The sequence below is a fragment of the Oreochromis niloticus genome, linkage group LG9 (genome assembly GCF_001858045.2).
Source record: "Oreochromis niloticus isolate F11D_XX linkage group LG9, O_niloticus_UMD_NMBU, whole genome shotgun sequence".
Taxonomy (NCBI): domain Eukaryota; kingdom Metazoa; phylum Chordata; class Actinopteri; order Cichliformes; family Cichlidae; genus Oreochromis; species Oreochromis niloticus.
The window spans coordinates 19,672,582-19,698,738 of NC_031974.2; the positions used below are offsets into that span (position 1 = coordinate 19,672,582).

The 26,157-nt window shown below is 40.6% G+C and overlaps 1 protein-coding gene across 2 annotated transcripts in view; it reads left to right on the forward strand.

Moving 5' to 3' along the window:
* lg9h8orf34 (linkage group 9 C8orf34 homolog) overlaps positions 1–26,157 on the forward strand; it is a 69,171-nt gene extending 43,014 nt beyond the window's left edge. Inside the window, exons 9-15 of one of the 2 annotated variants that reach the window (XM_013268321.3) lie at positions 1,708–1,793; positions 1,889–1,965; positions 10,428–10,554; positions 18,767–19,257; positions 21,299–21,395; positions 24,936–24,974; positions 25,780–26,157. In XM_013268321.3, the coding sequence (XP_013123775.1) occupies positions 1,708–1,793; positions 1,889–1,965; positions 10,428–10,554; positions 18,767–19,257; positions 21,299–21,395; positions 24,936–24,974; positions 25,780–25,787 (925 nt within the window). In that variant the 3' untranslated portion in view covers positions 25,788–26,157. The remainder of the gene's footprint in view (positions 1–1,707; positions 1,794–1,888; positions 1,966–10,427; positions 10,555–18,766; positions 19,258–21,298; positions 21,396–24,935; positions 24,975–25,779) is intronic. The other variant, XM_013268322.3, reaches the window with a different exon arrangement.

The following is a 26,157-nucleotide window of genomic DNA, read 5'->3' on the forward strand; positions in this document are numbered from 1 at the left end:
ATTCGAATCCAGCTTCTCTTGTTTTTTTACAGGTCAGTGAGGTCTATCAGTCTGCGCAAATGAGACTGAACCACTTGGCTCTACCATGCACTACCCCAAACCAGGAAAAAGTGACACCTAATTTCACACCCATAGTGTGAAGGCGATAACTCAGTTCCCATTTGGGCACCATAATAAGAACAAAATGTCAACTTTGCATTGCAGGATCGCTTTTCTCTTTGAACTCACTGACCCCGTATTGAAACTGATCCCTGCCTTCTAAGACACCTTCCCTCGCCAACGTCCTTTTCCGTCCCTTCTGTCCAGACACTGTCCACAGCACCAAATGCTCCACTCAGCCAGTGTGCCTCTTAACCAGCAGTGGCAGGTCTGAAAACATGCAGCTTCCAGTGGCTCTCTGCTGGTTGGTTGAAGTGCAAAATGCTGTGTGGCCTGTGTGTTGTGGCCACGTTTCTGCCTTTGGGGCTATAACTGTGGTCACACCAACATTTCATCCACCTCCCTTATTGGCCTGATCAGTTCATTTAAAGAGCATGTACTCCCGCCACAAAATCTCCTGTGTGCAAACGCATCCCAGATCTTAGGCCTGCTCTGAAGTAGCTGGCAGTGCGGTTTTAAGGAAATGGATAGATTTCCACAAACCTCTTTTGGACTTGTCGTTCTCATTAAATTAATTGCTTTCATATCAGGAATGCACTAAGGGAATTGTAGTCAAGACTTGCGGCTATGAGTAGCTTTTGTTCAGAGAATGGGAAGGCCTTTTGATAGTCATCTTGCGTACTTTTAATGGTCTTATAAAGACCATTAAAGAGGGGGGGAGACAAGGAGAGGGATGTCTAAAGAAGGAAAGAAATAGAATCCACTTTAAGAAGTTGCGCTCTGCCTTTAGTCTCGATTTAGAGGTAGAAACAAGGAGGCCCTGCAGCTGGGAATGCAGCTGTGCCATAAAGGCATAGGGATTGCTTTCCTTTGTCTTCAGCTAATGGTTGCTCTCATGAGATGGAAACAGCATGAGATATAAAGAATTTGATGCCGACGTGGTGCGTGCACAAATTTGACATATGATGTGATTTATAGTTACAGCTATAGTGAGTGTATAGAGGGTGTGAAAATCGCATTTTAGAAGAGCATAAATGCATTTAAAGTAGCATTTTTCTCTTCTCGCTGAAAGGTGAAACGAGAAAAGGCTGTTTGTCTTTCATCTGCAGTTTACTTCACTATCTCTGGGCAGCCCAAATCTTTTGCTACCTTAAGACAGCCAAATCTCCCAGACCCACTTCCATTTCAGTCCACGGTGTTATCTTTAAAAAAAGCAATAGGGGCTTGGAACACATTCTGATAAAAAACAGTAACTGAATGATGTCAGGGAAATAGTAGTAGTTTTTATTTTTTCTTCTTCTTCTTCAGTTTTGTGTTTTTTATAAGCATAGGGATAGTGGAGGTGCTACTGCCCGTGTACACATCGTCTATTCATGCATTACCGTCGTTTCTTCATTATTATTCAGATTTAATTTCAGCAAAAACAAAAAAGTTTGTGACCTGAAACCGACCTCGTGTCGATCCAGATTTCGCCAAATGTTTCGCTAAACATTTCCTCATTGTCTCATCACCTCAGACTGATTGAGGCTGGCTTGTTTTTTTGTTATCTGACATTCAATTTCCAAACATGCGCTGCAGTGCAAGTTTATGTTGTGTGTTGTTTTCCAGGTTGCAGGGAGACACACTATCAGACAGCAGATCAGAAGAGGAGCATAGGCCACACATATCTGAACAAGCTGTACCTGATATATCTTGTAAGTTGCAGTTCATACTTAATATATAAAATCTTTATGCCGTTGCACTCTGCTTTATCCTTCCTTTTTCCCTCGTTTGTGCGTATCGTCTGGAGCAGCTCCTTTGCCCGGGTTGGACACAGTGGCGGGACGACTCCAGGAATGCGACACCTTATCTCAGATGTCAGGCTCTGTAAGTGTCCTCCCTACATCCATCACCAAACAATTAAGATCGCTTTACAACCATCAATTACCTCGTCGCTCTCTCCTCCTCGACTGCTATTGTCTCGAAACCACCTCGAGCCCCTCGTTAACAGAACAAGGCCCGAGTAAAAGTGATCCATCTTCATGTGGGCATTTCAGCTTACACAACAGCTGATAGCGCTAAACAGCCCCAATTAAAACTCTCCCTGTATCACTTTGCCTGCCTTTCACAGCACTTGTGTGCAGTTTGAAAGGAATACAGGAAAAGAATATCGAGCGACGTAACAGCCGCAGCAGATTTAGATGGTATTGATAATGGATCTAAATATTTCTGGGTTACAGTAGGTACACAAAGATTTGTTGAATAGCAAAGCGGCGTGATAAACCTCAGACGCTTCAGGGAAGAAATCTATAGTGGCCTTACGTGGCGCACACCAGACTCAGACAAAGGCATATGCTGTTAATAAAGCGTTCAGCTAAGACGCCGGTACCTTTGTACAATTACCTCTCCGAAAAGCCAATACCTTTTTTTAAAAATATAATTACCCAATCTAAGTGTTAGACAAGGCTTTTTACTGCTTTTTTTTTTTTAAGAAAGAAAGGAGCCAGTGCTCCGTGTGTGGAGCAGATGCAGAGAGGCTCCAGACTAACTGGGAGCAGACCTTTAGAAACTGAAGGACTAAAGCAGTAGTCGGAGCTCTGACGGATTAAGCCAAATACAATAGCCTCCATCCTGAAACTGTAGACATTTGGACCTTAACATGCCAGTCATACTAATTCCCAGCATTTTACAAGTGTTTTCTTTGACACAACGTACAGAAGGATTTAGAGCCGAAAAGCTGAGGCTTGACCGCAACCAACACAGAGTAACAGAGTTTTAATAAATCTGAAAGAGTTAAGTCGATCAGTTTAGCCTGTGCCTTTTATTTCTCCTTTTCAATGACCTTCACATCCAGATTTAACCACTAGTTTGTAGCTGGGTGCAACAAGGGATTAGACACTCCATCCTGCTGCTACACTGCAATCTTTACAGGTTAAGCCTTGTCTGGCAACTTAGAGAACAGTGCGCTAATAGGTCCCATATGGACCCTGCAAGTGCAAATATCTCCTGTAACCTATAGTGCTGCAGGTAACCGAGCTTGTTTTGTGCTTAATTGCTTATATTTGGCCTTCTTCAAAAGGCAAATGCAATTTGTAATAGCTTGTAAGTTCAGCTTGTTGTCCAGGGGCTTGTGGAGTAAAATGACTAAGCAGTGTGGAAATTTTTTTTCTTTTATGGTTTATTTGGCGGGAGGTGGGGGGGGTGGGAGTACAGTATGACAAATAACTCGAATAAAGTTATTATTATATTGCACAGAGTAAAGACATAAGATTTCATTAGACTGATAGAAAAGTGTCTTGGTGCTTCCTCTCTTGTCGCACTGGTCATTGCATTTTTGTACTTTTTTTTGGCAACTTTTAAAAGTTTGAAGTCATATTTTATTATTAGCATTTACAACTTTCCATAAATAAAGTAGAGCCCTGTATTGTAGACAAGCCCTGGTTTGGGCAGTAAATGCCCTGGAGATGTTGGAAAGTAAACACTCTTAACGGTTATCATTATTAGTCTCCTACCTCTGCCAGCTCCCTTTAGGTGATAATTGCCCCATAAAGACAAATTCTTTCCTAAAGCAATAGCCAGGCGTAAATTCCCCCCAAAATTCTCCCACTTTCCTTTGTAACTGTTAAGTGATATGTGTTAATCAGATTTGCTCTGAGTGGTATGGGTGTTACCATCGTAAAATACGCCAAGGGAAACTGCTCACTTGTATGCTGGAAATAAGATAATTAATGTGATGCAGTGCTGTGTGTGTGAGAGAGATGCGAAGCAGAACCGTTATGAGGGTTTATTTTTGTTTCCGAAGGAATCTTGGCTGAGTTTAAAGTTGATACACCGTATGGCTTTTTATATTTGGCAACAGTCTGCTCCCCACACCTCCACAGACACGCATGTATGGTTGTCATCTGAGCAAATCGCACAGCGTAGCCACACAACGCAAGTGCTGGTGTAATCTGCCAAAAGCTTTGTTTTGGATTTACAGGATTTTCTGTTTTTCTTTATTTGCCTGTGCACTAAAATGATTTTCGCTTACAATGATGGAGAGATTTCTGTTAGGGAATTTCTTGTAATAGATCCATCTATTTATTTTTCCTCCATTTTTCCAGTTTAGAGTCATGGGAGATGCTGAAACCTCACCCAGCATCATAGGACAAGAAGCAGACTCTTTGAGCTTTAGAGCCAATGTTTATCTATTTCTTGTAAAGAATCATCTCATTTGCACTTCTATTGACACTTTTCGTTGTTTTTCTCTGATTTAAGAACAGGCAATGTGTCATAAAGTCGGTCTTTGGAGCACTTGAGTGAAAGCCTAACTGTGTTATTGTCAATATCCTGTCTGCTTTTGGCTGTGGTTGGATGAGTGAGCCTCTGAGCTCTGTATGCAAGTCCATAAAATCCATTAGGTGATTCTGCTGTAAGCCAAAACAACAGGAATTCATTAAAAGTGTGAGTGTTAACTCTCACATCCCATATTCTCCCACAGCCATGCAACTTAGATGGGGCTGCAAAAGCAAAGTGAGTTATTTAGAAAACCTGTAATAAATTCTGTTTCTTAGTGTTAAGCTTAGCTGATTAATCCATTTAAGGATATGACAGAATATATCACCCTATTTTTGTTTCTTTCCACTTCAGATAATATTGTTTTAAACCCATTCCCCAGAATACACAAGGTTTTTCAGCTGTACAGCACTGACCTATCACTACACCTGATTCTATCAAAAACACAGGACTGGCTGGGTCCTCGTCAGTATTTAATGCACTGGCTTACCAGAGCTTGAACCCTGAGGCCCGATGACATAAAGGGTTCATGAGGCTCGAGATGAAAATTCACAGAGAGAAAAATGTCATGCTTCACTTTATGCTGAGTTTCTTTTGGCATGTGATACCCGTTTTAAGTCTGTATGTCAGCTCTCACTATGCCCAGACTAATCTCACACCAAATAAGGGTCCGCAGAGTGTCTTTCATGCAGCAGGTCTACTTTACACCACCTGGCACACAGTATTTTGTGCGAGCGCACTGCAGAGAGAGCTCAGGCCAAGCTCCTCATTGTTGGCTTCTGGCAGGAGGAAGCTTTTTCAAAATTAAAGACGAGTATGAAGGAAACGAGGTACAGACAAGGCTAAAGTCGGCGGTTATCTCCTGCTGCTGCTGAAGTAGCAAAGGATGTGACTGATCCACTGCCTGATCCAAAAGAAAAGGGTGAAAAGAAGAGAGTTGTTTTGCAGGTTGCTGCTTTATTGACTCATGAGCTCGTAACAGTTTTTTGGCCTTTAATCACTAGACTAACCTCCGATTGCTGTGACACATGTCCTCATCTTCTAGTTTGTACTCAGACTGTCCATTGATGCTGACACCCTCGGTGATCCCGGCCAGTGTGTGGCCAGAATTTTAAAGATGTTCTTTTATTTCACAGACATGCCATTTTGCAAGCGCTAAAACATGACTATATAACAAAATTGTTATTACAGCTTGACTGATATAGATTTTTTAAGATAAATACCGATATTTGGCCATTTTAAAAAATCTGAAATTCCGCTATGACTGCCGATTTTTTTTTTCTCTCAGACATACGAGACAAATACATTTCACTAAAAATCTCAGGTGTAGTTGTTTATGTACTTGTTTACGCTCTGCCCAACTCTGCTCGGATCAGTCTGTTGTCTTTGTGGCGTTCCACATGCGTGTCTTGCGAACAGGTAACAAAGTGCCCTCTGATGGCCAAACTGTATAATGCCAACGCTCATACCATGGTTGTTTCTCCTGTCTCTTCTTTAATTTTTACATTTCTCATTAATTAGCTTTTATAAACGCTAATACTTCATCCATCCATCCATTCGCTTCCGCTTATCCTTTTCAGGGTCGCGGGAAGCGCTGGAGCCTATCCCAGCTGTCATAGGGCGAGAGGCGGGGTACACCCTAGACAGGTCGCCAGTCTGTCACAGGGCTAACACACAGAAACAGACGACCATTTGCACTCACATTCACACCTATGGGCAATTTAGATTGATCAATTAACCTATCCCCACTAATTGCATGTCTTTGCACTGTGGGAGGAACCCACGCAAACACGGGGAGATATCGGTGTTTATTTCATTTTTCTGAAGTGTTAGCAGGGCATGGTGGTTAGCACTATTGCCGCACAGGAAGAAGTTCCTGAGTTCAATCCCACCATCAGGCCGGGGTCTTTCTGTGCGGAGTTTGCATAGTAGCTGATAGCAGCCGACAAAATCAGCCTGTAAATAAATCAGTCAGCTTCAGATTATTATGACACAGAAAGAACTATGATATATCTCCTGATTATTAAAGCTCAAAGCTATATCATGAAGGTAAACTTTTGTTTTACTTCTTTAAACATAGTAAAGTTATTGCACCAAGAAAAAAGCTGATTCTAAGGTGGTTTGGTGGGAACTTTTTGACTTCAAATTTAGTAGATTTTATATGGAGTGATCCACTTGTGTTTAAGGAGAACTGCAGTACCTTTAGTGCAGTTCAAACACCCCAAACACTCATAGTAGCAAGTCCTATCAGCCAGAGCATTTATAACCCAAAGGAGCCCCAATAAGTCAAGTGAAGCAGTTAAAAGCCTCAAATAATGAGCTGAAATGAGAGATGCTCAAATAGAGTGTGTCTTGGTGCAAGGTCCTGTGTGTGTTTTGTGTATATTAGTCCCTATGCAACCCGGGCCTGACCACAACAAGAGTCCATCAATTGTGCTCGCAAAGCCAGCAGTACGCTCAAACCCCCGTGACTGCATGCACACATCCCCGGCAGTCCTTGTTGTGTGGAGGGGCCATGTTGGACCAAACCCCAGATTGCGGTGATTATTACTGCTGACCACACACGTATAGCTCCACACATGCAGGCTATAAAATATTTGACTCTAGACTTCTATCCTCTCTCTTTCTGTCTTGTTTGCGCTCAACATGGAATCAATTTTGTAAGAAACAAGACCCATGTTTGTTAGTTAGCCAGAAGTTTTACCAGAAGGGTTTCCCCTTTTCTCTTTAAGCTTTCTTTAGTTTTATCATAGTGGGAGGGAGATCATACCAGTTAGGTTTTGCACCACTGACGTTAATACACTATAAGTCATTGCAAAATCACTTTTTATTTTGCAAATGAAAAGCCGTTCCTTCCTGTCTTTTCGGCCGCGTGGATTAAAATATCTCACGTCATGCACTGTTTGTTATAAGAACAATAGATGCTCTAAACCATGGCTAAATGAAACCACTCTCCATCATTCTGTTGTATCGTCTCACCGTGTAATCAAGTCTGTTTTGTGCCCCAACATCTCCTGTGTAGCATTTTTGCTTTGTACATGATTTTCAAATATGCCATATTGATACATTATTACATCTTCCAGGTGACTTTGTTAGTATGACTTCACCAAACTCAATGAAATGACAGTCATATTTTCATTGCACTGTCTTTTTGTTTATTGATCTTGTCTGACGAGGTGAATTTCTTACAGGCTTGCTTGGTTTTCCTGGGCTTTGGGACTGTGGAGTCCCATCAGCCTCGGCCTCCAGTCTGCTGTCTCCAGGATATAAGGTCCTGATTACAGCAGAGCTTTAGAACTCAATGCAGATGTTGCGCTGTAGATGTTGCTAATAATAGTTGATCTATTGTATATCAAAAGCTCTTATAAAACCGGGCTCTTTAATAAGGCACCACGATAAATTTGATCTTTGATATAATCAACTTGGACTCTGGATTTCCGAAGCACCGGGGCTTTAAAATGTAAAGTCCACTTAAAACTGGGAATCTGTTGGTGGCCTTGTTTGCCAGAGCGGAGTAAAAAAGGCAAGAGGAGGACAGTGTGATGTCATGCTGTTGGATTTAGGGAGATACCACCAAAGAGAAAGAAATAAAGCTGGGGAGGGGGATTCACTTGTAGCACTCAACCCGCCTTGCTGCTTTATGAGGACTGTAATTAAACATTGGCTTGGGTGTTGTGGTTCTGTGACCACAGAACGCCTTATGTATCTGACAGGCATGAAGATCAATGAGACCCTGGGAATGATCTTCTGTCATTTATCAGAGGATAGCAGCTTCCCTTGTTTTTCACTACACCTACTCTTTAAGCATTGCACTTTTTGAGGGGAGCTTAACTTATTACAGTAGAACAAAACTGTGTAAACCTCCCGTTTGTGTAAGAATACTAAAATGCACAGATTTTACAAAGGATAACCTTCATGATGCAGCCCTCCCATTTATCTAGGCATGGGACCTGCATTAGGAGTATGGCGACCCCCTGAGTTTGTGTCCCAGAATCCAACAGGGGATCTTTCTTGTGCAAGACGAATGTGTTAAGAACTACACTTCTTAACCCTAAAGGACAATCGCAATGCAAAATTCTGATTCGTGAGATTTCTTTATTTTTTTCTTCTTCTTTTTTTTAATAGGCTATTTTGTCTGCCCACCTTTATGTTTGATGGTTGCCAGTTTTTCACTCTTTCATTATTCACACAGTTCTTCTTAGTCGCTCTTTGCTGCAGGGATTTTATTACTGATTTTAGTGAGAGGACACGCTTATCCAGCTCATAGTTTTCACCGTAAAGATTGCTATCTGCTGTGCGTTTGTGAACACGTCGTGTTGTAAAATTCCTTTCCTCTCAAGCTTCTTGTGGCTGCCCAATTACTGAATGAAAACACCATTTAGTATTCAGTTGCCCTGACCGTCCATGCACCTTTGACATTCATGCAGTCCCATAACATTACACTCACACATCCTTGTTTCATGCACTCCTCTGTGGTGTTGTTGGCCAGGTTCACACCAGACATGCTGGAAACCATCAGATCCACACAAATTTATTTTGGTTTTAACTGACCAAAGCGTGTTCTGCACTTCATCAGGCTTCTTTTCTCGTCCTTCGGCCAAGTTAAATCTTGCAGTTTTATGAGTAATGGCTTTTTTGAGGTTGACTTTATCCAGTGTCCGTCGCAGCGCCCGACACCACCAGATATTCTTCTCGCCGAATCAGAAGCATTTGCTTGTCTTTTTTCCAAATAGGAGGTTTGTGTGAGGTCACCAACTCCATCTTCCGTTACTGGTAACACGGCTCTTCCTACGCTCCCATTCACACTGTTTATTTTTTACCACACTCATCTATGTTGTATTAGATATAACCCAGGAGGAAAGTGTGTGTTCACAGGTGTTCTTTTATAACCTTGTTCAAGCAATTAGACTCAACTAGGATTTCATGTGGAATCGGTTTGGTTCCAGTGGTCACAGGTGTTCTGACATTTGTTCCGTTGAGGTTGGACTTTGTGGCTTGTGTTTTATGTTCATAGTCTGTCGTGCATAGGATCAAGTACCTCGCACTTCAGAATAAAAATCATAAAAATTATTGCAAGATGTTTTCATTTTGAACTATTTCAGTGTTTTAGTGATATTGCGCAGCCGTGTGCTCGGGTTTTGCTATGAAGGGATTATCCCAGGATTGTCTTTAAAGACCGCTGGAAGCCTCGCTCTATGTATATCACCAGATGTCTCCAAACCTCACTCTGTGTCAGCACTTTGTCTAGTCAGCTCTGTCTCCCATTAAGTGCTTAGCACATCAAATGATGTAAGTGCTGGCATCAGAGGTATCATAACTTATCTAGTGTAAACCAAACTTACAGGAGGTGGAATTACGGCTGACAGGTTTTATTGTTCACCTGTGCTTGGAGCTCATGTACGCTTGGTCCACTGACTTAACAGATCATCTGGCCACTTGCGTCCTATCAAAGGAAAAAAATAGGAGGATTAGGCATGCTGCCATTAAAGAACTTGGCAAAGTTTAGACTGTCTAACAGGTCCCTTTCCAAATCATACACTTGGCCATGATAGGGACGAGCAAAACAGGCCAAACACAGCAACTACACATAAGTGATCCAATCTGCCTTTTTATTTCTTTCATTTCATATGCTTTAGAATATGATCATCTCTATTTAAAAAAAAAAAAAAGTGTCATGCGAACTCTGGAAACTATTCAAAGTGGCTGATTTATTGCTCCGTAACTGGCAGCGCGAGATTTGCTGCTGCCAGGCTCGTTGCCAGCAGAGTGGTGTGCATACACGCTCCTATAGATTTACTGATAGTTACACAAAAATGCTCTGAACCACTACTGACTGTCTAGCACCCTGCACTCAGTTAACACAGTGCACTCCATGATGTATGCTTTCATCTACACTTGCTGTGGTTTCTTGTGTTTTTCTTGAGCTCGTAAAATAATAATTGGCTCTTTTTTTTTCCCCCAGCAGATATGGCTCAGATATTTCCAGCAAAAGCTGAAAATTATATAAAGAGTTAATTGAAGGGTCTTTCTTCTCATGTGACTTTCTCTCTCTTTCTGTTTTCCTTGCTAACTAGCGTCAGGCTGTCTGGGAGGCTGATCTGAAGGCTGTGAGAGGTGGGAGCTCTGTCGGGCAGACGGGCCTGCTACTGGGCGACTCCCTCTTTTCTAAAGAGCTGGAGAACATGGGCAAACAGCTTGCTGGTAGGCAGTTGTATGTGTATGTTTGCGTGCTTTATGTGTGTGTGCGTCTGTATGTGATATTAGCTATAATGATGAATTGTGAGACTCAGGCAGATCAAAAAGCCTCCTTTCTTTGAAAGCAAAAACACTGTGCCAGCATGCACACATGCAGGCATGCAAAACTATAGAGTCTTATATAACTGAAGGGGATTTAGATAGCACTTGAGGAGTGGGAGGGGTGGGGGGCTATCCAGTAAAAGAATACACAGCTTTTGGTGGAAGGAATTTCCTGGTTAATTAAAAACTAAGACTTATGGAGCCCTGGATTAGCCAGAAAAAGAAAAAATGAGCCATTTTATTACATTGTATAAAGGTTTTAGCATGTTTTGATTAATTCATTTTCTCGCCTTAATACTAAAATACAAACGTCAAAGATCAATGGCTTATATGCAAAGTGTTAAAATTCAAGCAGCGACCCTTTTCCAAATGCGGTTTCATGAAACAATTCACCTTCTCTCAGTGGCCAGTGATGAAATGAGTGCACAGGGATGGTCACTCTTACATGAGGTAGTGTCACCAAGAAACAATAATAATTGGCTGATTATACACTACTTTATATAAGAGCACTTTCCACAAGGGTGGTCTGCTTGCTTAAATTTGGTCTGAACATGAAGCTCATTGCAGTTTGTTAGTTTTTTAATGAAATCCACGCTGTGACTGTGGACCAAGGGCATCGACTGTGTATGAACCGCAAATCCAAATAGAGATCTGAATCTGAGAATAGCATGTGAAGACGTCCGTTACCACTGCATCTGTTTACTTTGTCTTTAAAGAAATGCACAATAACTCTTGGAAAGAAAATTACCTTGACTTTGGATCAATCTCCTTCAAATGTATATAATGCATATGTGAACAGCGAACAGTTAACTTCTTAACAGTTAGTTAAGAGCATCTACCCATGATATTTGCAGCTGTCTATATCCGCATCCACGTCCACAATGATGGCGTAAGAGTGGAGAATATGAGCATTCGTCTTAATGAGAAAAATTACTTCCAGTAAAAATAAAACCCCCAAATTATGCAAAAGCCTTTTCCCCCACTTAAAAGCCCTGTAGTAAACCATCCAGACATGTGGATGTGGACTGAAGTTACTGAATATTTTTTCATCTCAGTGTAGACTCTCTGTATGCACTCAACTCACCTGCAACAAAAAAAGACGGATGGTATTCATCCAGCTCAGGGGAGAGATTGTTTTGGCAAAATTCGACTGTTTATCTTATTCTCTGTTTTGGTTTAAACATTTTTCTTATAAGCTATTGATCAGGGAAATTATAATCTATTTGCACAGGGTGTTCTGCTCTTTTGGCACTCTTATATAACTCACACACACAACCAAAACGTGAGGACAGGATGTATCTTTTGGCTTTGAATTATTTAAATCACAGGAACAAATGAATCTATAACACGGGAATGAATTATATAGCATCTTGTGTGCTTAGTATAGTAAGATATGTATATTCTTATCTCTCTCTGCTCCTCCTGGGCTTTATAGAGAGTAAATAAAACTAATTAAAATATTTTCCACATGCCAGGAATGCTATTGAGCTTCAGTTTTGACAGGTTCAGTTAATAACTCTCACTCCCGCTGCTGAGTCAATACGAGCCGATCGAAGGCTGACTCTGTTGGAGCGTTATTTGTCTGACGAAATGGAATTTGTGTGGCAATTTGGAAATGATTATTCTTAATGTAGTCCAAGGCTGAGCTTTGATATATGTGACGTCTGGGTGACTCAGAGACTGCTTTTGTTGTCATGAAGATCAAGTATGAATCAGATGAAAGTGTGGAATGGAAGCCAGGGAGAGACTTGCCATTTACCCTCATGTGTCACACACTTGTTTGTGTATGCACGTCCTCCCACTCTGTTTAACAGCGTCACAGTGTGTAAAGATTTCATACATGCCTTTGCATACCAGATATATTAAACACATGTTGGTCACACTGAGTGAATTCGTTTCTGTCAAACAGCAGTGGTCACAGCTGGATTGACCTTCTAAGCTCATCTGTAAATGACACTAAATATACACCAAAAAAAAAAGAAAGATAAAGTTTGTGTTAAAAATGTACCAAATTTTCACATGTTATTGATTTCTAGTTTTATACTGACTAGTCAGCCTGATGATTCCCAGCAGGCCTTTCGTAGAAGCTGTTAAACAAGCTAATTCAAGTCTTTAAAGCCTTTATTAGCTGTTAATCTCTTTCACGTTATGAGCCAGAGCCTCACTGTTGAGCTTCTATTGTTTCCCCAGTTTTGTGTTTGTATTTTGTGACATTTTCTCATGCACGCTGCTCAAAAAGTTAAAGGAACACATTGAAAACACATCAAATCTCAATGGGGAAAAAAATCATGCTGGATGTCTACACTGATATCGGTACACTGGGTAATGTGTTAGGAACGAAAGGATCCCATATCATTTGATGGAAATGAAAAGTATCAACATATAGAGGGGCTGAATTCAATGATTCAAAAATACCAAAAGAAACACAAAATGAAAATATGATGTGGCAGGCAAGTATATTTTGCTAATTTTTCATTTCAGCAACTCAAAACAGTAGTCAGTAGTCTGTATGTCCTCTACATGCTTGTATGCATGCCTAAAAATGTTGCTGGGAGGCCAAAGCAGCCATAGCTGATTATTAACCCCCTCTGCTACTTAACTGACCAGATCAATATCCCACAAGTTTAAGTGACTTGATGCTATACTCTGATTAAAAAGTGTTCCTTTAATTTTTTTGAGTAGTGTATATATTCAGTTAGTGCTCACTGAGATTGTCTGTGAAGGTCCTCAGTCATCCAGGTCATCGTAGTCTAAGGAGCTTGGAAAGAAAAGCTTCTGGACTTCTTTAAGTTTCTTGAAGACGTTTCACCTCTCATCGGAGAATCTTCTTCAGTTCTAAGAGCAACTGGTGGAGAGTCCCAGATTTTAAACCCTATGGGGGTGTCCCCCAAGAGGGTCATGGACTCTTGTAATGTTGCATCTGTACACCACTACAGGGTATTTTAAATCAAACAATCAACATGTGATTGAACTGCAGACTTTCAGTTTTACTGAGATTTAACAAAAGCATTGGATTAATCATTTAGAAATTACATAGTCCCCCATTTTAAGAGGTTCAAAGGTAATTGGACAAACTAACATCATTTTTACGGTTTACAGTTGCGTTATGGTTGCTGCTTGCTTGTGGGTCCCTCTGCCCTCAGTTTTGTTTTTAATAGCTGAAAAGCTCTGTTGGGTTGAGATCAGGTCAGTGACTTGGCCATTGAAGAATATCCAATTTCCTTGTCTTAAGAAACTCTTGGGCTGCTTTTGTAGTACGATTCAGGCCATTATCCATTTGCACTGTGAATCGCTCTCCAATGACTTTTGCAGCATTTGGCTGAATCGGAGCAGAGAGCGTAGCCCCGTACACTTAACAATTCATCCTGCTACTTCTATCAGCAGTCACATCATCAATAAACACAAGTGGCTCGGTTCTGCTGGCAGCCATACATGACCATGCTACAATACTGGCTCCACCATGTTTGACGGATGATGTGGTATGCTTCAGGTCATGAGCTGTTTCTCTCCTTCGCCACACTTTTCTCTTCCCATCATTGTAGTGCAAGTTAATCTCGGTTTGGAGACAATTTTTTTTTTTCCCCTAAAACTGTCCAGGCTCTTTTCGATGTTTTTCTGTTCCTCAGTGTGACCAGTGGTCTGCACCTTACTGTAAACCCTCTGTATTTACATTCATGAAAGTGTCTCTTGTTTATGGACTTGAACTTTAAATGATACACCTACTTCCTCAAGAGTGTTTTTGACTTGGCTATATGTCTTTAGCCGTTTTAGTCATCTTCTGTGGTCTACCTGGCATTTTAGTATTGCTGAGCCTGATTGCTGATATCTCCACTTCTAAAGTTTTAATATTTAAGGTTTATCAGCCTAATACTGACCTCCTTTACTTGCATCAGCATCTCTTTGGACCCCGTATTGAGAGTTTGTGCGAATAACTAGTTCAAAAAACTCAACACGAAATCAAGTTCAGATCATTTATTTGCCTAAATTTACTTTTGGCCCTCTGAAAATGAGGGTCTATGTCTAAAAATGTCTGTAATACCTAAGTAGCTAATGTATTAGCACACTTCAATTGTTTTAATATACATAATTTTGTAGATTCATGCAAAGATAATCCCACTCAGTTATTACCTTGAAGTGTGCGGCTGTGTATTTATATGCAGACACCCTTTCCTCTGTCTGTATTTTCTTCTGAACTTGCTGTGTTTGGGGGATTTTTTTGGCGACGGTGGTTTCATTGCCCTCCAGTCATGAAACATGCACTCCATCGGCATTTGGTCCTTTCTCTTGAGCTGGTGCAGAGGTGTGACTGTTTTTATTTGAACAAAACCACCCTGAAACAATCAGGAAACAATCCTTCATCTTCCTGATTCACTGCTTTGCCTTTCACTCTTTAGCTTGCTTGACCACATTTGCTCCCTCACTCTCGCTTGTTTGAGGCCAGGGAGGGGCCCGAGTCTGAAAGCTGTGTTTATATAATACCTATAACCTCCTCATGCGTTGTACAAAACATCGCAAACTGCTCAATTCATCAGTGACAAAAGCTTTTGTAAAAGAAAATTTCCCCCATTTAGAGCCAGGAATATCTCGTCAGAGTAAAAGTAAATAATCTCAAGAATTTTTCCAAGACCGCGTTGCCAACTTTTAATTTTACTTCCATTCACACCATGTGAGGAATGTGCATTTCTTTCACATTATTTGTACGTTATCAATCCAAGGACAAAAGGGTAGCGTTTTAATTTCGTCAGGCAAACAGTATATTGTATACTTGTAAGCCTGCTGACAAATGACATGTCTTTAGCGCACTTGTTTATTTTCAGTGGAAGGATCCAATAAAGATTTCATGAGTTCTGAATGGTCGTATAGCGTGCTAGGGCCTTGTACTCGCTCGCCACATGCAACTGCTTTTGGATCAAAGACTTTAATAGATCTGTTTCTATTTCTTCTCGTTTCCTTTCTGTCCTCCTCTGTCTCATTTTCTACCCTCTTTTCCCTGTTGTTGTTACTCGCGTTTGGGTTCAAACTCAAGGTTCATAGTATATGAATTTTGATGGCATGTCTCTTTATATCAGTGTCACTGAGATATGTTAAAGTATTCCTGTGTTTAACAAAGTCAATTTAAAAATAAAGCTGCCCTCATAGGCTACTCTTTACTGTTAGGTAGCTGGAGTGGAACGTCCATTTCTGTGTGTGTGGTGTGTGTGGTGGTGGGGGGGTATTTAGAGCAAAAACATGTGGTGTTTATCATTGTACTGGTAAATACCTCAAGATGAAAATATAAGCTTTATGGAAACACCGGAACTAAGGAATACATCCTGTTTACAGCTTTTTAAAATAATATCAGCCATCAGTGTGGGTGGACATAGTGTGTGGGTGATTAAGGACTTAAAGCGGGAAATCATTATATGTTGTACTTTACTTTGCACGTTTGTATTATTTATTTCACTGCAGTGTAAAGGTATTCACTTATTTATCCTTTGGTGTTATGGTCAAGATCCAGCTGTGGAGGTTAGCACACAGTTACAGTACATACAGCAGTGTTGCCACTGCCAAAAGCTGATGTCAAGACCTGCCTTGAACAGCACGCACGGTTGAGTGTTTACTGTAATTTGATTGCTTCGTCCTCAGCAGTGACCAAGCTACTCTCAACTCCACAGATGTTGCGTTTTTCTGTCATTGTGTTGGTTTCTTTTCTTTTTTTGCTGTTTTATTGATTTTTTTCTGTGTGTTAGTGTAGTGATAGAAGAAATGTTGGACAGTGTCTTGAAAAATTACATCTTATATGAATTTGAGATGAACTGAGGATTCAAGATTGTTGGTTGGTTCAGAAGTGCTGCTATTGCTTCAGCCTGGACTATCTTCTAAGTACTTTTGGGCAGTCACTGTCATTGTCTTTCAATATTAGCCTCTGAGGCCACCACCTTCTCCTCTCCCCATCTCACTTCCTCCTTCATCCATTTCAGCTTTCCTGTTTTAGTTTTCATAGTCAACTAAACTTTGCTAAGAGTGACTATAAATTTAAACCAATCCAAAAATGACAGCTACAACATGAATCTCAACCGTGAAATGACACATTACAAACATACCGGACAATTTGTCAGGTTCATGACATGTTAGCATTACAGACTTGATGCAGCTTTTATTGGCGACACATCCATCCTATTCCAGCACATTCCAAGGGTTAACTATTCATGACTATGGAGGTCGTTTAAGTAGAGTGAACCAGTTTAGGATGATAGAAGTTTGATCAGTTTGATCTTGCTGGTAGCAGCCATTGGAAGATTGGTACACTGTTTTCATAAAAGGATGGACATAGTCAGCATCAATACTTGGGCAGGGGTGGCATTTAAACCATGTTCATTTGTTACTAATGGGCCAATTTCTGAAATTTCAGAAATTGAGATTCATCTGACCAGGCAAACTTTTTCCAATCTTCTTTTGTCGGATTTCTAGTCCATGCGAAATATAGCCTCAGTTTCATTCTCTTAGCTGACAGGGGTGGTCTTCTGCTGCTGTAGCCCATCTACTTCAAGGCTAAATTTGTTGTGTATTCAGAGAGATTACATATGTTGGTTGTAATGTGGGGTTATTTGAGTTACTGTTGCCTTCCTAAGAGCTTTACCAGTCTGGCCATTCTCCCTTGACCTCTGACACGAGACTGAGACTGCTGCTCACTGGATATATTCTTTTTTTCAGGGCACTCTATGTAAACTCGAGAGAGTTTAAGTTTGTGAAATACTTAGACCAGCACATCTGGCACCAACAGCCAAACCAGGTTAAATCAGCCTTCTTTCCAATCCTGGTGCTCAGTGTGAACGCCAACAGCTTGTCTTTACCATCTCTACATGCCTCAATGCATTGAATTGTTACTATGCAATTGGCTGATGAGACAGTTGCAGTATAAGAAACTGAACACGTGTACCTAATGAAGCGTCCTGCGAGTGTGTGTTGGCTTTCAGTCAGTAAAACTTTGAGAACCCGCTGCTCTTATAATTTAGAAATTATTACATCTGTAAAGTTTAACAGTTCACAGACACACACATAACATCACGCAGGACACAAGTTAGTGAACACATAAAACCAACAACAAGCAACATATGTTCAGCATTGTGTCTCAAATGAAGGTTTACTTCTATGCACGCTGAGCTGCTTAAGCACATAAACAGCAATCCACTCAGGCATGTCAAATAATTATATGCATTTGATCCCCAAAGGATTTTGTGCAGCACAGTCTGATTTTAAACAAACAGAATCTTCCGGAGTAATGTCCAAAAGCTAAATTTAGGATAGCATTACAGGCATTTTCTGTTTGCATACTAAATGGATATTTGTCAGTGAATAGAAGCACATGTTTCATGTTTTCTGCAAATGTTGTTTGTAAAACCCAGGAAAACTGAAATTTGCTCAAAAACATGGGAGTCTGAGTTTGTGGAATAATTGTGTTGCTTGCTCTTGTTATTTATCTAACGTCACACATACACAGTTTTCCAGAAGTACCCTCTACCTCGAGTGAGTCATCCCTCTAAATCATGCCTCTTAAATGATAACTCCCAGTTTGTTGAATCCCGATTGCCAAGATCTGGAACAAAAGCAGAAAACATGGAAAAAATGACCCAGATGTTGATCACAGAAGTTGGCAGCGTTGCATTTTTTTATAAACAAAAATGTTTTCGAGACTACCAGAGCAGCAGGCTAATGTGTTTTTGTCAGGAAGAGGGGAAAAAATATAGCCCTGCTGTACTTACTGTATCAGCTTGGGACATTTTCTGACAGAGGAAGCTGGATTCACCACAGTTTATAAGGTCTATAAATATTGTCATCATTGCCGAGAAAGGGGATTAACCCAAGCAGTCTCACCCACATTAATGCTCAGTAAAGTTTGTGAATCATTAGTCAAATCAGTCGATGAATAAAACTCGACGTAAGCCTGATGGTATGTTAAAAGTTCCTTTTCCAGAGTTATTTGGGGGAGTTATCTTAAAAAGTATTATGGGCATTTTCATGGCTTTAAACAAAGTCAATTTTATTTCAATGTGTGTGTATACTATAGGATTTAAATAGGAAACTCACTCCTTAAGCGTTTGGATACTGACTTGGATTATTGCCTTTCTTTCTCCAGAGGTTGAGAAGGACCTGGCAAAGCTGGCAGAAGTAGGAAAGATGACCACCCGAAGCTCCAATAATCCACATAGCAGCCTATACCACACCCCAGTGCGCCACAGAACTCTACCTGACACACTCCCCCTCCCCAGCCTCGTGTCCAGGCCCCAGTCTCCAGCTGGTAGCCTTACAGGCAAGTCTTGTGGTGTGGGCCTCCCCTTGCTTAGCCCCAAGACCACGACCCTCACCATGGGTAGGACTCAGTCTCCTAGCAACCCTGGGAGCAGGACTCAAACCCCCAGAACACCCAGTAGACCCATAACCCCAAATAGTTTGCTGACACGCTCCACCTTTAACTCCGGATCTTATAAAGAGGTGACCTTCAGGAGGTCGCGGAGCCGCCCCGTTACACCCACAAGTCAGCCAATACTTACCCGACCGCTGCTCACCCCTCCGGGGCTAAGCAGCACAGACACCCTTGGTGCCAGCCTACGGGCCTATCTGTCTGAGGTAAGACCCCACACTGAAACTTTTGTTTTTTATAAGTCATGCAAGCACTTAATGAGACATGTAGTTCTACATGTTATATTTCACATTGTAAGGATAAAACTGTCATAAAAATTGGGTCATGGTCTGAAAAGGTTTTAGTATCTTGAGAGTGAACTTGTGTGCTGAAAGCCAAAAAAGTAAAGCCGGGCACTGAAGCTGAGAGCCTTTTCTCAGAAAGAAATATGAGCGAGATCACCAGAGCACAAAATATTACACATGTGCAAATCCTTGCGGGCACACTTGCACTTCGTGTGGGGTTTAGCAGAAAGTCGTGGAGGTCTGTACAGTAGGATGTCACTTCACTGTGGAAAAATGAGTCTGGCATAAAAGGGGAACTTTCATTGGGATTTCTTTCTTATATTCCTTTCATGATCTACTTAACAGCAGGGCTGTTAAATATGAGCCTTTTTTTGAAGGTTTTATTAATGGTGGGGCAGGAATTTTACAATGCCTTTGTGTAATCTGACAGTTATGCCAGTTGACACCTAGTCACATTATCCAAAACACTACTGCACCCAGTCGGCTTTTATTAAGGCCACCTGGTCCCAGGTAGAAGAACTGAAGCCTTAAAGTAAGGCCAGGTTCCAGAGTGAGAGAATCTTTAACCTCTTAAAAGAGAAAACAAAGGATATAAATGCTAGCTTTCTTGTGTTCCTTTATTTGTGTAGCCACTTCAACTGGAAACTCAAACATGGGATCAAGCACCCAAAGCATTACATTTACTTAACAGGAACTTAGCAGGAAGTTTTTGGTATTCAGGAATAGTTCTCTAGGCTTCTTGAAGGACATTCAAAGCTCTTTTTTGGATGTTAGCTATCTTTCTGTTTTATGTTTTTGTCAAAATGATGCCACAATGGAATAATGTTAAATTCTGGGCTCTGGGGAGGCCAATCCAGGACTGCTAGGGTTTCACTGTGGGGTTTTTTGTTTGTTTGTTTTTTTCATCTAGGTACGCTTTTACTGCATTGGCGGTGTGTTTAAAATCATCTGCTTTCATAATTGGATCAACTTTGCCAAGGTCCCTCGCAGTCACCAACCATTGCAGAGCCTCTACTGTGTTTCACAGATAGGATGTAAACGTTCACTGTTGTACCTCTCTCCTAAAGTCTTCCGTACATATAGATGATGATTTGAACCAAAAATGCCAAATTTTATTCATTAACTCACAAGACCTGTTGCTTCTGATTTTCAGTCCAGATCTTGTGTAACTTGAGTACCTCAGCCATTGTTTCCCCTCTTTAAGAATGGTTCTTAACAGCCACTCTTCCACTGAGACCATTTCTGAGGAGACTTCAGTGAACAGTAGATTACTGATGGGCCAGAAGCAGCTTTTAGGTCCTGTGTCAGGTCTTTTCTGGTTTCGTTACTTCTAAAGGGCACAACACTGATTCATCCCTTGAGGGGGCTTCAATGACCTATTAATATAGGTCAGTGACTTAACAACCAAGAGTAAACATTCCTCTGAAAATGGTTTGGTACAAGGACTGGACTGAAGAAAGTGAAAAAGCAGCCAATTTCCAAAGAAAACTTTGAAAGACCTTCAGGAATGCTCGACAACTATGGCTCTTTAAAAATGGAGAGAAAGTTTGGCTCCATAGAAGCAAAATATGAAGACATAAGCAATGGCTTCTTGCATATAAAGTATATATTTTACCGTATATATGTGCTCATTAGACACAGTTCTTGGTATTCAACTAGTTTTGTACATTGTTATTTCTTGACTTTTGCACTTTTTGATGGGTTAGGGTTCCAAATGTTCAATAATGAATACAATTATTAATACATAATCATTAATACAATGAGAACCATTAACAGGTTGAAGATTTGTTTCCGTTTTCAGTTTGTTTAAGAGTTTAAATTCGCTAAACGGACAGGCTGGTTTAGTTTGTCTTTCCTAATCGTGTTTTCCATTTCTGTTTTGTTCTGTCCATCTATCTGCAGAGTATAAATTTCACCATCCTCTATCATTTCTCTTCTATTATGTTCTGTTTTTCCATTTTAGGATGAGTTTTACCAGCAGTTACAGGCCATCAGACAGCCTTGGCATATTCCTAGTGACACAGACAGTGACATCCTGGACCCTCCAGAACAGGATAAAAGTGAGTTGCTTTTCTTGCTCTACCTTTCTTCTTCCATTTTTCCCCTCATGCAGGCGAGACCAAAAATCCACGGTGCATCTCAGTTACTGGGAATTTTTCAGAAGCTCTTATTTGCACAGTTTACAAATCTGGCCCTCTAATGTTTTTACCTTTCCACTGATTTTTTTTTTTCTTTTTTCTTTGTGAGACGTGAGGTTCATTTCATCACTGCACAGTCACTTTACCACAATGATTAACTGTTGGATTAAACTGGCAATAGAAAAATATTCCTTGTAAAATTCTGCAACGGAGCAAAACGGCTGACTCATGATAATTTCCATATTTCATCACAGGGTGAAATCCTGGAGAGGGTCTGAAAGGGTGGGATGTTGTCATGTACAATTTCCTTTCCTGGCACCTGTAGCAGATATATCTTTATCAAAATCCAACGGATAGATGTGAAGGGTTTTTTTGGTTTTTTTTGCTTAAAAAGTCATAAATCGAGTCAAAGTAATGGCCTGGCTTGGATGCGGTGCAGTGTGTTACTCTGGCTTTGAACATGGCAGAATTAAATCAGACCTCCTTGAAAGTTCTGGTCCATAAATCAAATGAGTGCATGTGGTGGTATGGTCTGATAATCACATGCTCGCCAGAGTGAAACCAAGTACTTTTCAATTCACTGTGATCCGCTAAGAAACTGTCAAGTTTATACTGGCTTATGACTGATTAACATATGGATAAATGTCTTAGGTCCTGAGAGACTTTTAAGTTATTGTAGCTGCATTAAACGACAAATCAGTCATGTAAACATTACATATTCCTGCAGGTCTGCTGTATCAGAAATATAAATGGACTGGACTGAAACGCTTCAAATGTTATAACAGCCTTATCAGTAGAAGACTTTATTTTTGGCTGCGCAATTATTCACAAGGGGTCACCACAGCCGGTAGCCCTTCCTGAAGTAACCGCAAATGGATTTGGGACCTTTAATTCGGTTATACTATAGAGCCACTCAGTAAGACATTCTAATACTTATTCCAATACAGGCACTGACATAAGGCGACAGGGTCAAGACAAAACCAGTAGGGTTTATGTCACTGAGAGCATGAATACGCTCTCTGAAGATTTCCTGACAGCGCATGAAACGAACAAATAAATGAGTAAATCATGAAATATCCCATGCAAACTGAAAGATTCGTCCTCTGGGGAAACATGAATATGCCCAGAATATTTAAAGCATTATGATAAATTCTCCTTGGATCATTAAAAATCAGACAAAATTCGATGAAATCTTTTCCTTTTGGGACATCCAACGGATCAACATGTTTCCACAATTACAACCTGATCAAGTGTCCAAACCAAATCTCACGCTATCCTTTCTTGTATTTGTCAAAGGTTCTTGAAGTGGACCAATGTGCTGGATGTACAGAGCGCTGCAGACCAGCACTGGCACACTGAGGTCCTGCGGCTGCTTAGCCAAAAAATAAGACGCTTCCAATTTATGAATGAGTTAAATGATAAAAGACAACGCTCTGAAATTAACTAAGCCCTGTTTTCTCAGCAAACAAAAGAATCATCAGCTACACAAAGTGAAAATTAAGTGCATGTGGGACTTAAAAAGACCGCTTTCATTGATGCTATGAAACAAGAATTCCAGTCAAACAAAAGATCAAGCAGGCGAATGGTTGTCACATGGAAATATAACTCTTCTGACAAGTTCCTCTAGAGGGCCGTTGTTTTGCCAAATGTGTATCTTGCACAATAAATGGATGGATTTTCCTAATAGCCCCTGGGGGTCTGCTCTAAGTCTTGGCAGTAGTAATGGCAATGCTGAGAAAGGATATGAACCGCATATTGAATTAGACGTGGCTCAGACAGGGGAGAGGGAGACTGACAGAGAAAAAGAGCCACAAGACGTGACAAAGCACTTTCTGGCGTGAGAGAGGACCCACTGGGACTGTTCACTGAAATCTGGTTTGTGTGCCTTTGCGTTTGTGCATGTGAGCGATTGTATTAGTCAGTGTAAGGCATTAAAATTGTTTTCAGAGAGCACTTTTGCGCTCTTTATCCAATTTTTTTTTCCTGGGAATTTTTTGACCTATGAAATAATACTGTTAAACAGCAGCTGCACTGACAGCTAAATATGCGATTGGGGAAAAAAAGATTTTTAAAAAATCACAGCCTATAAACAAAGCAAGAGGCAAAGCAATCTTCTAATGTTTGCTTATTTAGGAATTGCTTCAAATCATTTTCAGATAAAAACAAATTGAAGTGCTCTCATTGTATGTGTTTTTCAATATGGGGTACATGTCACTGGATCTTTTTTTTTCTTGCAGGAAGTGTAGAACTAAATAGTTTACATGCATGGAGACATAGTCAGTGACCTTCATTTACATATATGTAACAAAACAACATGCATCTCCTTAGTATAGCTCATTATGTTTTCTATCTTGTCGCTCTTAAATATGAAACTGCAGCGGGCTATTTTGGGTTAAAATCCATCCATTTTCTTCTGCCTATCGGGTTCAGCATCACAAGGTGGCTAGAACCTAATCCCAGCTGTTATAGCGTAACTTGCAGGGTGCACCCTGGACAAGTCACCAGTTTAGAACAGAGCTAACAGACTGAACCAAACTCCACAGAAAGGCTTCAGGTTAAAGTCTCTGTCTGCTAACACGGCTAAAGCTAAACTGGGTCCTGTCATTTTAGCTGTTTGTGTGCAAAATCTGACACATGAGAAATATTAGTAAGCAAGTGTTTTCCCTCTTATTTTCATTCTTTGTACTTAGCAAAACTAGCTGTCGGCTATAGTTTTATAGGTTTAGTGTAAAGCTATAGTTAAAGTTTTAGACTACGAGAGTTTGCATGATCATAAAAAAACCTGGAAAAGTCATAAAATTTGCAGAGAAGCCAGGAGAAGTATTGGAAAAAGAAATAAAGCTAGAAAATTTTGGGGGAAAAGCATGGATATTTTTTCTTATGTTTTGCTGTAGGGTAGCATCAGGCTGTGAGTGCAGCTTGCACTTTGACAATATATAAATTTGTGCAATACCAGTAAAATTCTGATTTACTTGCATGTGTATTATTTTGAATATATATAATACAGATTACTTTAGAAAGACTATCTGACAGGTTTAAGCTTGGATTCATCTTAGTCCTGGACTAAAAGAATAAAAATCAGTCCAAAACCAATTAGTCCAAGGCTAGGCTTACTTAACCCATGCCTGTGAAACCGAGTCTACATGTGTGTGTAGTGTAGTGTAGTAAATGGGTAATACAGCGGTGCTAAATGAGCTCAGCACTAATATGCCAACCTCACTGCCAGCCTAGTGCTTAATGTGACACCTACTATAGGCTGAAGGTCTGCCTTTTTTTATCCATTCCCAAGATTAAAAAAATATATATTATATGTATAAAAAGATATTTCAAAGGAATCATGATAATAAATTTTTTTGTCAAAGACACAAATTCCTATCAACTTTAATTGTATTGTATTACTGCAACTTCAAATCAGAGCCGTCGTCCTGCGTGACACATTTTCTTTATTCGTTTCTTTCACAGGTGGTTCACGAGACGCCAATAAGAGATCCGTGTTTTCAGGTGAGAATCTGAACAGGTAGATGTTTTAACCTTAAGAGACAGTCTCCCTTTATAATGTGTTGCATAATTTTGTCACCGCTTGCAAACTATGTCGAGGGTTCTGCTGCTGTGAGTAACTGCTTCAAACTGAGAGAGCCTCAGCGTCTGTCAATGAGCTCATGTTTAGAGCCACATTATGTTTCCCAAATAACTACCAATGGGCGAGTTGGTAGCCTCCACCTTCATTTACGGTCCATTCGGTTACAGTCACAGGCTAAATGGAGGGCACAGCGGCTCTCAAATGCGATTGGCGGAGGCTGCCTGTGTGTGGAGACGCGGGGACTCTGTTGCCCAATTCCATTAAGTCACTTGGGTTGTGAGTTTACACGCAGCAGACAGCGTCAAGTCACAGCGTCAACATTTGGGAGAAGGAGAAAGTCTGTCTGGTTTGAGGTTGTCTGCGGTTCTCCTTCTTGTGGCTCCGGAGGTGCCCACAGCTCCCAGTGTCAGTGTGCCAGTCTGGAGGCAGATCTGAGAGCAGGCTGCTGCTGCTGCTTGGCTATCAGAGAGGCCAGAGCATTGCCACAGCAACCAAACTCAAAGCTCACCGCTCTCCCACAACTCTTCCATATTGTGAAATATGGTCACTGGAACCTCCACTGGGCAACACTAAGTCTAATTTTCCACCTCATGTTTGTCCATGACATGCTCAAATATTAAACGGCTGTTTCAAAGTAATTGCCCCAGTTATTATTCTTATTAGCGGTTAAATGTGTCTGATTTTGGTTTCTAGGAGACTGATGTTTTTGTCTTTCATTTTTCACAGGCCTATAGTGACGGAGACCAGAGACATTGATCCAATCAAACTATTATGCAAACCGCTGGACATTTTGAATATGTGAATACACAGACAATTATTTTTATAATTCATAAATAGGAAAGAAAAAGATTGTATACTTTTTCACAGATATTTCATACACATTGTACTGTAACTGTACGATAAAAATGTGAAAATATGACTTGAGAGTATGGAATATGCCATTTATTTTTGTTTGCTCTATAGCATGCTACTGAAATTCTACATGGAGTCCAGCAAACAGATGCATTTTGTTGTCGGTAGACTTTTTCTAGGCCTGTGGCATATTCACACTGTCAGGGCAACACACCTATGTTAGGAAAGTGTTTATTAAATGCACCGGTGAAA